Raw genomic sequence first — 16,949 nt, 5'->3', positions numbered from 1 at the left:
GCTCCTCGCTGAACAGGCAAGCCCGGCTTTACACTCAACACACCTCGCTAATCCACTAAACTCGCTTCGCAGTATACCCCCTAGGAGCAAGCACAAAAAGGCAGCTGAAGCGCGTTTGCCTTTAGACCAGGGGTCCCCAACCACCGGGCCGGGGACCAGTACCGGTCCATGGGCGGGGCCGAAGTGGGCTGAGGAAACCTTTCAGGCGAATGATAAAAAAATACAAACAAAAAAATATTTTTGTAAATACCTAAATACAATTAAATGCATATCAATTTTGGAAATATGGGACATTATTTTATTTTAAAAATAATATACTTTGAAGTTTTTGCATGTTTATGTTGTTTGTTGCCATGGTCTCCCACTTTGTTTGACGGTCCTTGAACGCACCGTTGTATGCTAGCCTTCGCCGACTCTGCACAAATAGTCAACTATACTGTATTTTTATCTGGGTTTTTTCACTTCATATTTGCTGCCAAATGCTGATACTCTGTGAGAATGCATAAAGGTAAAATTTTATGACGTTATTGAGTGCTAATGTGTATATTTGTTGTGTGCACAGCTTCAAGTTAATTCATGCTAGCACACTGCCTGTTACCACACACGTCAAACAGCGGCGCTATAATCTTCTCTCTGAAAAACAAACTCCAAGCTTCTACTGGTGGATGGTGGGCTTGTATTCACTTTGTGCTTTTAATTTGATGTTGTTCCTGTCTTAGTTTTACACAATACATACTAAATGAGATAAATTACATTGCTGTACGTACCCCACCACCACCCCCCGGTCCGCGGAGATTTGTGGGAACACGAGCCGGGTATTGGGGCCAAAAAGGTTGTGGACCTCTGATCTGTATTATATATCTGGATAGATCATTGGCGATGACTTGTGAAGCCACACGGCCGCCATATTGCCACTCTCAAGAAACACTTCTCGGACAAGCTTTTGCATTCGTGGTGAACTTCTTTTATTAATTCGGATTGGACACATATTTTGCCTTAAGATGCCTGCATGTGCAGCTATTAACTGCACAAATCGCCAGCTCAAAGGCTGTGGACGAACATTTCACGCGTAAGTATGATTGAAATGTAGATTTATGATTGATCATTTTAGGGTTTTGCACTGTCGATCTCTCAGATATTTTCGATCGTGTAAAATTCCTCTGATTAAATGTATGTCCAGAATTGATAGGTTTATATAGCTCTATAATAGCTAAGAGGAAATGTACGTACTTTTTTGTTATATCATGATATATATACTGCTCAAAAAAATGAAAGGAACACTTGGAAAACACATCAGATCTAAACTGGGGGAAAATGATGTTGAATATGTTTCCTGATAATAAGTGGGTGATGTATTAGTAACAAAATGATGCCACATCATTTGATAGAAATGTAAAGAACTCAAACAAAGTACAGAGATGAGCAAATTCAAAAAACAATACAAGCAGTTGATGTTTGCTAAATACAAAGCAGAAGAGTCCTGATTGTTCTGTCAGGTTTGTTATATTATTTTTTTTTATTTTATTTTATGTTTTATTTATTTATTTATTTATTTATTTATTTTTTATAATTTTCTTTGTTGTGTTTAAAAAAAAAAGAAAGAAAAAAGCTTTGTTCTTTTTTATTTATTTATTTAGTATTGTCATCATTATTATTATTATTATTAATGTATGTGTATGTATATATATATATATATATATATATATATATATATATATATATATATATATATATACACTGTATATATATATATAATTTTTTTCTTTTTCTTTTTTTGGGGGGGAGGGCTATCTTACCGTTATCTATTATATATTATTCTGACTATCACTGAAAACATGACATGGAATGCAGGAAGTGAACAACATGTACTGTACTAGATGTAGAATGGATGGGGGGTAGGATTAAATAAGCTTTGCTTCTTCCTACTCCTTTTGGACATGTAGAACTGTGAAAAAAAAAATGACTCATGAGATGTATTCCATTGTAACCTTCATGTTCAAATAAACTAAACCAAACCAATCTTTGCTAGGTAGCTTTTAACCCAATTTAAGACTAAACCTCTAATTCCGTACCTTTCTAATTTTGAAATTAAAATAGTGTGATTAATTGTATCGAAAGCTTTTGTCAGATCCATGAATACTGCAGCTGCGCATCTTCTGTTGTCTATGGCAGTAGTGATTTCCTCCGTGATTTCCATCAGTGCCATAGAAGTTGAAATGTTGGCTCTGTAACCATATTGACTACTTGCCAATAATTCATTCTTATTAATAAATTTGTCCAACCTATTATTAAATAGCTTCTCCACAATTTTCGAGAATTGTGGTAACAAGGAAACTGGTCGATAATTTGTAAATTGGTGTTTGTCTCCTTTTTTGAAAATTGGAACCACCTTGGCTGTTTTCATTTTGCTTGGAAATATTCCAGTCTGAAATGATAAGTTACTAATCTATGTTAACGGGTCTGCGATCTCATTGATGACCCTTTTAATTGTTTTAATTGTTTCCATTTCGATTCCATGAATTTGATTCTGTAGTCTCATTAGGAGCATGCCCCCACGTTGTCAGGCATGTGTACAAGCACGTGGGGGCCACACAAACTACTGAGAATCATTTTGAGTTGCTACAATGACATTTTAGCAAAATGGACCAGTGTGCTGCATCATTTTTTCACTTTCATTTTTGGGGTGTCTTTGATTTCCCCCCTCTATAGGGTGATCATTTTCATTTCTATCAAATGATGTGGCATCATTTTGTTACTAATACGTCACCCACTTATTATCAGGAAACATATTCAACATCATTTTCCCCCCAGTTTAGATCTGATGTGTTTTCCAAGTGTTCCTTTCATTTTCTTGAGCAGTGTATGTATTTTTTTTTAAGGGACGAAGGTTGTGTTACTTGAAGGAATGGGAGAATTTCAGTGCTTCCATGATGCTTACCAGGCTTTGTATACAGTGCAGTTAGCAAGCCAGTTTGCATACAATTGACCCGGCATGACCCTTCATTTGGATAAACAACTATTTTTTTTTGCTGCTGAATGACTGACGGAAAAGGATTCATTCATATGATATGTTCTGGAAAATAACATTACTGAACATGCATACCGGTATGTTTGAGATTGCAAACAACGTATTGTCTTACCCAAAGCATAGTGTGTGTGTGTGTGTTTATGGTTATTACACATTATGGTTATCGCATATTATTCCTGTGGTTTTTGTTCAAATATAGTTCTATATCAGAAAAGAGGTTATTTCTATTTAATAACACAAACAAAAAAATTAGAAATAAAAATCAGCAAAATGTTCAATGATTTTAAAACTTATCCAAAGTCACTCTCTTTTATGATTCATATTTTGTACAGATGAGAGCATAGTGAATTGTATGAAAGTAAGAAAAAAAAAGTAAAAGATCATGACCATGGATTTTAGTGGAAAAAGGGATGGGATATGCAGTAAAAATGAAAATCTCTTTCTAGAGGAGTAAAACTATCATTGCTATAGGGGAGTGCTGAGCCAGGGTGCACAGTAGAATTTTGTCCCAAAGGCAATGAGAATTGGAAGGGGGAAAAGTACATTTAATATAGCCAAAAGATAGAGAATAACGTATCAAATCGTTTTTAAGGGACGAAGGTTGCGATACTTGAAGGAATGGGAGAATCTCCCCGCTTTTTAATGTAAAATATAGATGTTCCGGGAGCCGCTTCATCTGCTTTGTACACTATGTACGCCGTGCCAATGTAGTCGAGATGTGAGTAGTAAGATGGCGTCTCTGTGGCTTCTGCGGCTTGCGACGTATAAGCTATCCAGATATATAATACAGATCAGTGTTGTGTACCACTGCTTTAGACCGCTCACAAGCTCATCGATTGGCTCAGCAGTTTTTTTTTTACTAGCGTGTGATTGACCGTTCGGACTGTCACTCCATTAGCGCATGGACGCCTGTGTTTTCCTTAGTGTGTCGCCCGTGTTCGTGTTAGTTACTCCGGTGGTAGTTTTTACAACTGGACTGCATCATTCTGAGCTCTTGCTCACTTTTACGTCATCTTATTTTGCTGCATGAGTGTCAAAATAACGAACACCCTAGGGTTCATTGTGGTCATCTACAACCAATAAAACATGGTGAGATGAGGATGAAAATGAAGTTTTTGCTTCTTAATAGCACAAGAAGTAACCACAGTAATCAAGTAATCTTATATTTTATTTTGTAATCTTAAGAGCTCATCTTGTGATAAAAACGTGGTTCATCTGTATGCAAATCAAGACAACATGGAAGAGAGAAATTAGGGCACAGTCCAAGCAAAACTAATACAATGAATGACAAATACAATAAAGTTTTGTAGACTGCGGAAGAAAGGTAAGAATGGCGCTTCCACTTACTGAATGAGATGCATCATGCAGTTCAGCTTCAATGTACTACTCAGCAGATCATTTCCTTTCAAGTCAAACATTTTTCTACATCCTCAGGCAAAAAGGAGTGAAGTTAGGCATTTAGTTAAGAAAGCAAATAGTAAAAAAAGTAGACTATATACTGTATAAACTGCACACAATCAATCATACCCCTCATTCCTACAAGCACATTTTAATTTATATATAAGATTATTTGCAAATTAAGTTACTAATCTCTTAAGGTTAATGTGTCATGATAGACAAAGCAGAGAATAAATAAGGTCATGGGAGGAAGTTAAGATGTCCACCGCACGCCGTTCACGGAGCGTAGGAGGAGAGCGGCCAGTGCACCGCTTTGATGAGGTCACATTAAAATGGGAGGAGGGAGAAAACATCACAAGACTTCAGTGCATTACTGGCTGGTCTTTAACTGGAGCAGATTGACAAAAAAAAAAAAAAAAAAAAAAAAGGGGTCCTCCTTGGTCGTATTGTCTGTCCTCATCACAATGTAAGCCGCACCCTCGCTGGCGGCCACACACACACACGGAAGAAAGAGAGTGAAAGTTTCACCAGCAGGTTTCAGACGCCGGTGGGGGCGAGGCGGCTGATGAAGGCGATGCTGCTGAGGCACATCCTCCTAAAGATGGCGGGGCATGCCGGTTTCATGATGAAGTGCTCCAGCAGGATTCGTAGCTCCGTAAACAGAGTGCTGCCGACGCAGATATCATCATCATCATCATCATCAGCGGGATTGAATAATTAAGTCAACATCGTTGTGATAGAGCGGGGGTGTCATATGATGTGTTCTATTTTGTGTAGGCTGGATGTTAGTACGTATGTTATCGAATGTGTAATTGTTGAGTACATCATACCATGTGTTGTATTGCATATGCTGTCTCAGGTGTGTGTACGTCAGTTGTTTCTGGACTACGGATGCACCCCCTTGATTCTTTGGGAATAATGCAAATAATACAAAGATTTAGTAGTAGCAATAAAAAATATAAAGTGTATATAATTTTTTTAAAGTGCGGCACAGGAAAATTTGCTAGCTACCGGTATATATAAAAAGTGGTAATCTTTCAAGAAAGAGTCCAAATTTGACAATAAAGTCATAACATTATGAGGGAAGAAAATTAATTTAGAAGCCTAAAGTTGAAATATAAAAAAAAAAAAGAAGAAAAAAGATACAACTGAAAAATGAGGTTGTGAAAAGTTGTATTACAAGACTGAAACCTAAATATTTGATGATAAAGTCTTAATACGAGAAAAAAAGAGTCACAAGAACATAGTTGAAATGTTGCTAAGGTAACATTTTTAAATGCAAAAATGAGCAAAAAAAGTGTAATTTAAAAGGAGAAAAAGTTCAAAACACTGTCACCTATAACACAAAGCTTCAAATGGAGGCTGTTATTTCTTTAAATGTACAAGGTTTACTGTATAACATGGACTGCTTTACAAATGTAAATGATTGAAGTGGCCACTACATCCTTGGATTTTTCACTATGCGGTCCTCGGTGGGAAAAAGTTTTGGACACCCTTGAATTATGTGTACTATATTGGTGGGTCATATGAGTGTAAAGGTGTCTATGGGGGTGTTATTTCATATCTAGAGGGCTGTAATCATGTTAAACTGTATATTTAGAAGGTTTGTTATGCTTTAACAAGGAATGCTACTTGGCAGAAATTAACTTATCACTGGGGTGATCGGGCCAGGAACCAATTAAACGCAGTAACCAAGGAATTACCGTCTCTTTTTTCTGTATGTGGTCCTTGGTGGAAAAAGTTTGGACACCCCTGCTGTAGAGCATCATGCCGACTTGACAAGCTCTCTTACCGGCAGTACGGGTTTCTTCTGGATGTGTAGCGCAGACTGAGGAAGCGATAGTAAATGAAAGGCAGCAGCAGGCTTCCCTGTCCACTGGAGGGAGGATATCAACAGAGAAAATATTAATGGCAACGACAAAATGCATTGAAAGCCTGACAAAAAGTGAGGACTCCTGGATCTCATAATTAGATCAAGTGAACTTCTGCCAAGGCTCAAAACCAAATACAAAACCATCTTGAGAGCAGTAAGGTGGTCAAACCTGAAGAGCATGAAGACTGTGGCGGGCATCAAGAAGATCTCGTTACAGGCAATGAACTTGAGGATGTTCTGCTGATTAGCAGACAGTTTGTCCAGAAGGTTCCTGACAAACATCAGGCTGCTGGGGCCCACCGACTGCAGCAGAAGACAGTTGATGATGATGATGATGATGATTAATATGAGCTACTGATATCGGCTTCTATTAGGGGGGCAGCTTGATGGAGGAGATAATTAAAAGTCCATTCAGATGATGTAACACCTCATTTGCTCCTCTCGCCAACACACGTTAAAGTACAGCAACGCAATAAAAGTCACAGCTGGGGGCGGCCGTCTCGTACTCACATCCAGAACCTTTTTGGTGTAGGTGGTTGCATGAAGCAAGGAGAAGAGGAAGACTGGGAAGATGCTCACTGGAGACCAATGATTAAGGATATCAATTGGCACATGCACAGTAATGAAACAAGTTTCCCCGTACAATAAAATGATATACACAGTATGAAGTGCAGAAAAACAAGACGTGCCCATGAGCAGTGTGTACAAAGACCAGAGCCCATCGCTGGTGAGTAAAGTCAGGTTTAAATGCTTAAGCGCCTCGAACCTCGCTATATTACGCTATATGGATAAAACTACTAGGGGTGTCCCAATCAGATATTGAGGCCTGAATCTGAAATCACTGATACTGGCAGTCCATTCCAGACTTGTAAGCAGCAGCCCTTGAATTCGGCGTGATCACAAGGCTTGTCATGCACAAGATACCCGTGGTGGCACAGAACCAGGGAAGTACGGCCAATCTCATCGTGCATTTGAAGAAGCATTGTGGCAACACCACGGCCTCCTGAAGCATCCACCGCTGTTTGAAACATTTACAAAGCATGAGAAACCTCCACGGGACGGCTAAAAGTCATTGGCTGTAAGGGAAAAGAGCCAGCCCCTGCCGGTGGAGAGTGATGTCGGCTTCAAACGCTACGTTGAGCACCTCTAGCCTTGCTACATTATGCCTGTTGTGGATAAAACCACAAACCAGATGCATCAATGGGTCCGTTTTCCTCATCCTGACTGTTATTCCCTATTTGAATAACATCACTTCATCAAGCCATTTCTAACAGTCCACGCTACTAAACAAGTAAAACCCAAACTAAAAAAGTATCTGTGCGAGCGTAGGTAGGAATGGAAGGTTTATAGCGAGTCTGTGTAAATATATCATGTTATAACGCGGACACCTGCGGCTTACAGACAAGTGTGGTCGATACATGTACAAAAAACCTGGTGGGTGTGGCTTATCTTCAGGTAGGCTCAATAGTCCAGAATTTCTAGTACGCCCCATTTTTCTCATACATACTGTTGCTGATTATAGTTCTGCGTGATATCACTTGATCAAGCCTTTTATAACATTACACACAACAAAATAGGTCAGAAAAGTATGTATGATTTCTGCTGATAACGTTTTTGGCTGATATTCAAGGCTCCAATATCAGTATCAGATTGGTAGTGAAAATCGGGACACCCCTAGTCTTTTGCTCTATTTTTCCCATTTTTTTTTTGTTTAATATAATTTTTAGAATGAGCCACTGCACTTTGGACATCCGTGCTTTTATAGCTCTTCTTCAGTGTTACAGCAACCTTTTTTATCACAAATGCTGATCCGAAATCGGAAGGAGAAGGCATTCGCGGAGGTGGGCAGGCCGAGGATTTCTTTTTATTTTTTGGAGGTGCACGTCATGCTACACAGAGACTGAAGTCCAAACTCAAACGGGCCAAGTGCACCACAGAGAACAGCAACGCGTACAAGCAAGGTTCCAAAGATGTGCTGTGACAAAACACATATTGTCGTACCGCCCCTGGACACGACTGTGTGTGCTCCAGCCACATGTTTTGGTGATACGTGGGCCCAGGCATGGAACATCTTAAACAACAAGGTGTGATTTTCCATGTCGCATCGGTACAGCACAGACAAGAGTGTTGAAGACGTGCGAGTGTGAAAAGATACTGGTGATGGGGTAGGAGTTGACCAGGATGAGGGAGTAGAGCAGGTAATGGCAGCTGTCCTCCTGCAGGGCCTGGGCCAGAAATGCTCGGCTCAGCTGGAACCTGGGGAGTCTCTGGTGCAAGCGGAGGGCGCTGGTGAGCGCGTTAGCCAAGAGCGCCCGCTGGTAGAAGTTGGCCGCTGCGTAAGGTCTGCGGGGTGTTGATGTTTATAAGTCTTTGAACGCCTGGAAATAATCGAGCAGTGCACGCTTACCCCAAGATTGGAAGAATAAACATGACGGAGCAGTAGACTGTGAAGAGGCGTGACAGCCACATTGCAGTTTCCAGCTTGTTGCTCATTAAAAATTGCTAGAGAAAGAAAAACAAGTGATGGTTACAGACAGGGCCGGGCAATATGGACCAAAATTCATATCCTGATATATTTAGGTTGAATATCGATATATGCCACATATCCCCATATTTTTAAACAAAGTGAGTTTAGACAAAAATCAAAGCCAATTATGCGTGTCTAGATGTTTTATTAAAATAAATACTTAACATGAGGATGTTTTGACATTTTAAAGCTTCATGCAAGATGTACAGAAAACAATCTTATCTAAAAATGGCCTCTAAAATAAAGTAGGCCCTTCTCCTTTTGAAATAAATATAGAAAAAGTCAAATATAATCTTTTTAATAACAAACCTTTAGCTATGCTCAAATTCTCAGCTAATAACAAAAGAACAAAATATGAAGGAGTGTCCAGCTTAAGAGGACATTTTAAAATGTCAGCAACTCAAAAATACTTGAAATTGCACACTGGTATTTTTTACATTTTAAACATTTTGAGAAGACACAAACATGTCCTTATTTTGTGGTAGGAACACCAACCTGTCAACCGCATCTGTCTAACTTGTACATTTGTAGTAGAACTTGTCGTGCTAAATAATTGTGACTGCGAAGCTCGCTGGACATCGCGAGTCCATCGTTTTCAGCAGGTTTTTAAAGCTGGTTTTTCCACTGTTGCAACATATCTTTAGCGATGTGATAGCACACCTCTTTATAACAGCACACCACTTTGCTTTTCCTTTCATGAGGACTGCGCGCAGCTTCACACATTCCACGTTTTGGAGTTTGTGCCAAGTTTTAAGGTGGTGAAAAAGATTTTTTTAATGCTCTGAATTCCATGAACCTCCACATTACTGAGCTACCGCTTATTCCTTGCTGACTAATTCTTCCACCGTAGACGCTGTCGCTTTGACTGGATCCGCAGGGCTTCTGCTCCACCCCTCCTCCCTTCTCCTGCATGCAGGGATGAGGGAGATACAGCGCAAATCCAGTCTATATCGACATCAACGATATGGTTCGTTTTTATATCGCGCTTAAAGTAAATACAGAATTTTTACAGACACATCAGCTTGTGTCCACATGGCTTAGCAGGTTCAATGTGCGGTTACAATATGGACTGTGTGAATAGCACAAACAGGGTTTTCCCAAATGTCAAGCGAAACAACTTAATTCAATATGTCAGAACATTTCTCCAAGGCTTTCCCTCAATGTCACCTGACGAGATCAAGTTTTAGCCCATTAGGGACCCCGCTGCTCCAGCTACCCAATGCGATCTTTACGTGGACTGCGTACTCATGATGTGCAGTCATTGAGTATCCCACATTATCACTTTATGTGGCACGCAAAAGCCTGGAAATAATGCACGTCAAAAACCAATTTTGTTGTATTATTTGAGTATTATTTAGAAACATATTTGTATAGATATTTTTTTAATATTCTAAAAAATATTTTATATATGTAATTGTTATTTAAATATTTTTATATTTAAATTATATGGAGGGAAAGGCTTCTTGAGATGTCATCTGTACTTCTGTGAAGAAGGTGTCGGACGTTTCGCTGATGGTAGTGCTGGTAGCCTAGGCCTTAAATACAGTAAGAGTGGGCGGAATTGGTGTGCCAACACCCTCCTTCTATTGGTTCCTTACACTAAGCCTGGGCGGAGTAGTGCTATAATCCTCTCCTGCTATTAACACCTCCGATAAAAGGGAAGTGTCGCTCCCTGAGTTGGGTATGAACGACTCTGATACCGGCTCGTTAGCATCTATTGTTCTGGCTCGGCCCTGGCTCTAACTCATTTGCAAGACTAAGAGCTGTGGGTTTTGGTCTCAGTAACCTGCTGAACACAGGGTCCAAATTAAACCTCAAACCACCATTCCGATTCAATGATGGGTTCTGTTGTTTGACAAAAATAGCTTCCTTTACTCCTCTTTCAAACCATCTGTTTTCTTTGGCCAAAAATCTTTACCTCGCTGTCCTGAAAAGAGTGATTGGTTGCTTTAAAGTGTAGATGTACTGCTGATTGAGGACCACTAGAATTGTCCCTGCGATGTTGATAAAGCCTTTTTTGGAGCATTTGCTTAGTTTCCCCAATGTAGTGCTCTTTGCATTCCTCATCTTTACAGTGGATGGAATAGACCACATTGCTCTGTTTTTGGTTTGGAGCCTTGTCTTTAGGATGCACTCATTTTTGTCTGAGGGTATATACTGGTTTGAAATAGGTAGGAATTTTGCGTTGCCATAAGATCCTCTGGAGTTTTTCGGAGACCCCCGCTACATAAGGGACTACCACTCCTCTCCTTTTTGCTTTTGTGGGCTTTTGGGTTTCTTTCCCTACGCTCTTCTTTTGACATTTGTTAAAAGCCCACCGTGGGTACCCACAGGTTGAGAGCGCTCGCAACCTGTAGTAAAAAATATTTTAAAAATCTAATGTAAAAAAAAAAATCAAAGGCAATCTTTCTTGCTGAATGTAAATGTCATTTTTGACAGAATAATGCAATTTCAGATTGTTTTTATACATTTTAAAATTATGCATTATGCAATTCATATAAGTATTATTTATTAAAAGAATTATAATTACAATAATTTTAAATTATGCATAATTAATAGAATTATTATTTATTAAAAGAATTATAATTGCAATAATACAATAGTAGAGTACACTCAAATTTATACTTGGTAACTTGACGTCTTTCAATGTAAGTTTGCTGGTAAACATAATTATACATGAATATGGTTTCAAAGTTCCAGGTGGCACTCTGAGGGTAACCAGAACTGCGACGTGACCCACGGCGAAACAAGTTTGACACCCCTGATCTAGTGAGTGTAAGGTTGGGTAAACAGTTCCGGTCCTCCTGCATAAAGATAATAATATTAATAATAATAGTAGTATTACTACTACTAATAATAATAATGTTGGAATTTTAGCATACAAGACGCGGAGAGCAAACATGCACACTGCAATGCTGCAAAACAAGGACTGTGGACTATGATAGATCATTTTGCCTACTTATCCCTTCTTTTTTGCAGTCATTTGTGTCTATCTTGTCTTTATAAAGCACAGTAGGACTTCAGGTAATGCGCACATCACACTCTTAAGGTATGAAGCAGCTGGCTTACCACAGGCCCTGGTCTAAGAGGGCTTTGGTTGTTATCGGCCATCTTTGGGGCGGTGTGTCACTCTGTTGGAGAAAATACATGCTCATCAACTTGTCACACTGGTCCAGAAGAGTCTGACATATGTGATAAACAACAATTTATTCCTTCAATTTCTTGCACGGGGAGCGTAAGAACAGCAAAATTGCAGCTGGCTACACAAAACAAGCAATTTCATTTGGATGATGTATCAATTGGAAAACTTCCAACTGGGGAATGATTACACAGTTGTTGTGATGAGCAACTTTTCTGCCATCACAATTCAATGATTCATTTCCGCTAATAGTTATTGCAATGTCATAGTTGGTAAAAAGCCAACAATAGTAAAATTGGATGCACAACTGAAATGCAACAAATGACATGCCACCTCGTGCTTCACTGTCACAACTTTTCAAAAATATATTTCATAAATCACTGTTTCGTGATTGCACATGGCCTAATAAAAAAAATATTTATAAAATGTGTATAATTATTGTACACGCCTACAATTATAAAATAATTAGCATCAGCTGTCATCAGCCTTGCTGCGAGCAAGGATTCTACGTGAGATCGGAGAGTGCTGTGTGCTCGCGGAGGCCTGGCTGGACGGAGGATATACCGGACTCGGCGGTCCGGTTGGAGACATTTGCCGCTTGCCGGGAAGATCGGACTTCAGCGTCTTGTAGACACAGAGCCTCGGGACTGTTCTCCCCAAATGTTACCTGCATGTAGGCATTCCCACGAGGGCAAATAGCATCCTGTACCAAGTCTACAGCAACATGAAAGGTGCTTTGAAAGCTGTTCCAAGTCCCCATTTTGGAAAAGATAATGTCTCTTCTGTTGTTGTTGCTTAATTTATTGGTATTAATGTTTCTTCTGTTCTTATTAATTTTCTAGTGTTTTTCTTTCTTTCTTTCTTTGGGCGAATGAACAGAACAAGAATTTCATTGCATAGCAGAACTACCTGTTTTACTGTGCATATGACAATAAAACTCTTGAATAAGCCCAATAGCAGGACGAATTACTCCTACTATATCAGTAGTTGCACTCCTACTTGCACCTTCTTCAGAGGGTGAAAGCTAAATAAATGAGTAAAACGGAATACGTTTATTGTAAACACAGAAATGCAGTAATTCGTCTGTTGTTGGAAAGGAACAATAGGTTAGCTTAACGTTACACAGATGCTAGTTTCAAATAAGAGGACTTGAAGTACGGATGACGACAACAATACGAATATTGTCGAAAAAGTCACACCGAATTAAGCAATACCGCGGCGTACACATTGAAGTCCGTGTGCGTGAGGATTCATATTGTAAGAAAGTTGCTTTTCGACGCTTGATCAAAAGCAGCTAACGGTTAGCGGCAGGTGAATCTCGAACCTTCTCCCTTGCTAGCATGGGAGCTACACGGCCACATCGCTGATGCTGTCCGCCGAGCAACGCTATAACTGCACCATATTGTGCCACATATACCTTTGAATATAAGATGATGGCCGGCACTAGTCAAAGTTTCAACATTTCAAGAATAAAAAAAACAACTTACCGGTGTTACAGCGCGTTGAAGCTCTCTTGTGATACTCGGACTACTGGCCCCTTTCCACACACGCTAGTGAATGATCAGCTGACCTTCTATCAAACGATAATATCGCGATACTTCCAGATGAAAAGAACTTCCGGTAATATGACGCACAGGCTCTAACTCCCTCTCGTGGACGTGAATGGAAACGTGAATGACGTTATTGCGAAACAAAACACTAACATCAACGCGTTTTATTAACACGATGTCATGTTGCCTTTTAACGCAGGGTTTATACATATATTAGCGGACTACTGACCTTCATTTATGTTTCGTAATAGAAGGATACTTAAGCATGAACAGGGTACAACAACTTGAATAATGAGGTCCAATGCAATAATTCAGTCTTTCCGAATGCGCATGCAGAAATAGCAACTGAATATCACTTTTTTAAAACGTTATAAAATGTTTACCAATTCACGTAAATGGTGTGTTTTTATATGTTTTGTTATTCAGTTTACATGTTTTAGTTTGTTTTTATTGTCTGATGTTGCTGTAATATGTTACTTGAACACCAGAGGGCGCGCTCTACCAGACGACAGAACCCTGCAACCAGAGCTCGCTTTTACTCGCCTTGAATAACTATTTTAGCTCTACCTTCACCTTATTTAGCCCCAACATGTTTTTAAATGTTCCACCTGGCTGTAACTGCGTTGTGGTGTGTGTTGTGTGTGTGTTTGCAGACTGCTGCCAACAGAGCTTCTCGTGTTTGCTTGCAGATGCCATTTGAAAATATAGGCAGTGTAAGCACTGTAGAATCTAATTATTTCTTTGCAAAACCTAATTAGGCATTAAAAAAGGTTAACGCCAGCGCCTGAAACGTTTTTGTTTAATAATCCCATTACTGGCGGCTCATCATGTATAAAATGGTGCAGGAGGACACAAAAGTTTCCACTTCTTAAAGGGAATCTGTGGGGAAAAAGTCGCTGGTGTTTTTGACACTGTCTCATCTCTGCAATGGGGAATGCTGCTAGCTTGTGAGGAGTCTGCACACACACTCACACAAAGTAGGTAAGCGATGCGAACCCGCCATGCATGCATTTTGCCTCTTTAAAAAAATATTGTGGGTTTTTTAACATGTCGTTCTACAGGAAATTTAAAGCTTGATGACTCGTTTAGGCGTCAGCTCCTCTCTGGTGACCATTTCATGTCACCAGAGAGACGACAATTCGAATGAGACGACACATTAAAGTGTGTCGTGCATTTTAAAAGCGGAGACACACATTACAGGGTTTAATAACACGGCAAATAGCTTAAATGTAACATTATGAGGGGGGTTCTCGCACCAAGTGCAACTAAATGACAGCTTGTGGTCTTATACTCTTAACTTATTTATTTATACTTATATTTTTAGACGCGTACTACTTTTTATTTTCAATGTTTTCCACACAATAGCATTTTGCAAACAAAGAAATATTATTTGAATCCATTATTTCCATTATTTACTATTTACTATAACAGGTCGGCATCAATTATTATATAGTCACTTTTTCAGTTTCTTTTGGTTAATATTAATGTTTATTTTAATTATTTAACGAAATGTGGGCAAACCTTGATCTAAATTATTGAGAAACCCAGGATAGAGTCTGAATATATTTGATTAAAATACGATGTGTATTATTTTGCTTTTTACTGTTTTATTTATTAATGACTATTTTTTATATACATACGTATTTACGTACAAAATAAAAATCGAAAACGTACTAAAAATACGTCTTGTAAAGAAATATTAAAAAATACTGGAATTGCTGTGAGGACGAAATAGTTAAACTATCAAAATATTTAGGACAAATATTAATATTCAACAAAAATATAATAATATAAAAGTTATATAGCATATATATGTATATTTTTAAATAAAGACATTTGTATATTTGTAAATAAGACAAAGTCTAAAACAGTCTAAACATTGTCAATGTAAAGATAAACACAAAATACTGTAGTTTTTTTACACACACCCAAAAAAAAACCATGGCTTTAAGAATAATAATAATAATAATAAAGACATAATAATAATAATAGCAGCAATATTTCGATATAAACCGACTTTCACCCCACATTTTCACGTCCACTTGATTGTTTCCTAAAGCCTCCCCATCACGAGCTGTCAGCAAAAATAAAAGTGTGTGACAGACCAAAGTGTCGGAGGGAAAAGAAATAAAGCTCCGTGCAAAATGTCTAAATCGGAGCTTTCTGGCTCCATTTCGGGCCAAAACAAACAGGGGACAAGCGAGGAAGAGGACGGGATAAATAGTTCTAAACAAGCGAAAATAAACACAAAAGGTTCATTTAAATGTAAATGATGCGCCTCACTTTGCGACATTTTTGCAATAAAAAAAAAGTATCATATAAACCAACATAAAACTTTTACTTTCTGTTCCTGCATGGAAGACGTCTGCGTTTTCTACATATGCTGTACCTTTAAAAACCTGATGAAATTAGCATTGCCTTTGAAAAAGCTTGTGAAATGTGTGCAAAAAATGTTTAAAATGGAAAAATACTAACAAGAAGTACTCTGCCTTTACAATGATAATAATAATGACAATTAAATAGAAATGATTTTATGATATACTTATTATAGGCCCATTTCAAAAATAATTTTGGTACACTAAAGGGCCGTAATAATAATAATAATAATAATGACAATAATAATAATAATAAAACTCAGTATGGTTGTACACAATTGCAAATTACACCAACAATAGCAAACTAATAATTTGTTTGTTTGGTGCTTCTATTTTGGAGGCCAAGTTTATGCTTTCAGTTCAAAGTATCAGTAAGAATGCAAACATACGATTGCAGGCGATTTCATTTCAATGAAGACACGTCTCCAAATCAGATGAAAGTAGTCTTTGAGTGTACATGCATGGCTTCTATAAAAAGAGGCATTATTTAAAATGCAAATATATTTAAAGGTAGGGACAATAATACTTATAATTCCAACACGAGACCCTAAAGAACACTAAACTTGTATTGACTTGGAAGGAGACCTCGGTGACCAGAAAAGCTGACTTTTCCCTTTTCGGGGGAAGGCGTGTGTGTGTGTGTGTGTGCGTGTGTGTGTGTGTGTGTGTTTGTTTGCGTCCTGACAATGGCAGTGATGGCATCGGGATTGTCACCACAAATGGAGGGGGCGTTTGACAGCAGCCATTATGTCATTGGTCACGTCCCCTCCACTCCTTGCTCGCCGGGCGCTTCAATGGCAAAAGAATTCAACGAACACGGACTTCATGCACTTTGGCTCCCAGTCTACAACTGCGATAGAAGACCCCCCTCCTATCTTTCTATACCTGCATTTACTGCATCCCAAAATCATTTTTATCATCACTCTAACAATTGGTTTGGTGGAATTGTTAGTCAGAAAACAACATAAGCACAGTTTCCAGATGAAAAGAAACATCTTGCAAAATGTGGAGATACGTGCTTTTCATTGAGCAGAGACAAAATGTGGGAAACCATGTTAA

General features: G+C 38.6%; 1 protein-coding gene across 1 annotated transcript; it reads right to left on the bottom strand.

The window, feature by feature from the left end:
- Positions 1 to 4,178: 4,178 nt before the first annotated feature.
- On the bottom strand, positions 4,179 to 13,550 carry tmem33 (transmembrane protein 33). The gene is made up of 8 exons (XM_054793004.1): positions 13,453 to 13,550; positions 11,896 to 11,957; positions 8,707 to 8,801; positions 8,455 to 8,642; positions 6,810 to 6,877; positions 6,469 to 6,602; positions 6,219 to 6,302; positions 4,179 to 5,093 (listed from the first exon to the last, which is right to left on the bottom strand). Exons 2-8 carry the CDS (start codon positions 11,935 to 11,937, stop codon positions 4,964 to 4,966), a joined length of 741 nt encoding a protein of 246 aa, XP_054648979.1. The 5' UTR covers positions 11,938 to 11,957; positions 13,453 to 13,550; the 3' UTR covers positions 4,179 to 4,963.
- Positions 13,551 to 16,949: the final 3,399 nt, after the last annotated feature.

The sequence above is a fragment of the Dunckerocampus dactyliophorus genome, chromosome 11 (assembly GCF_027744805.1).
Source record: "Dunckerocampus dactyliophorus isolate RoL2022-P2 chromosome 11, RoL_Ddac_1.1, whole genome shotgun sequence".
Classification (NCBI taxonomy): domain Eukaryota; kingdom Metazoa; phylum Chordata; class Actinopteri; order Syngnathiformes; family Syngnathidae; genus Dunckerocampus; species Dunckerocampus dactyliophorus.
The sequence above is the reverse complement of the archived record's forward strand: the minus strand, read 5'-3'. Positions and strand labels throughout refer to the sequence as shown.

Bases quoted from the DNA above. Each gene is read 5' to 3' on its own strand.
- tmem33 (XM_054793004.1), bottom strand. From the start codon at position 11,937: ATGGCCGATAACAACCAAAGCCCTCTTAGACCAGGGCCTGTG. The intron at 6,603-6,809 runs GTGAGTACGAGA...CTTCTGCTGCAG, and splicing joins ACACCAAAAAGGTTCTGGAT to TCGGTGGGCCCCAGCAGCCT. The intron at 5,094-6,218 runs GTAAGAGAGCTT...CTGCGTCGGCAG, and splicing joins AGAAGAAACCCGTACTGCCG to CACTCTGTTTACGGAGCTAC.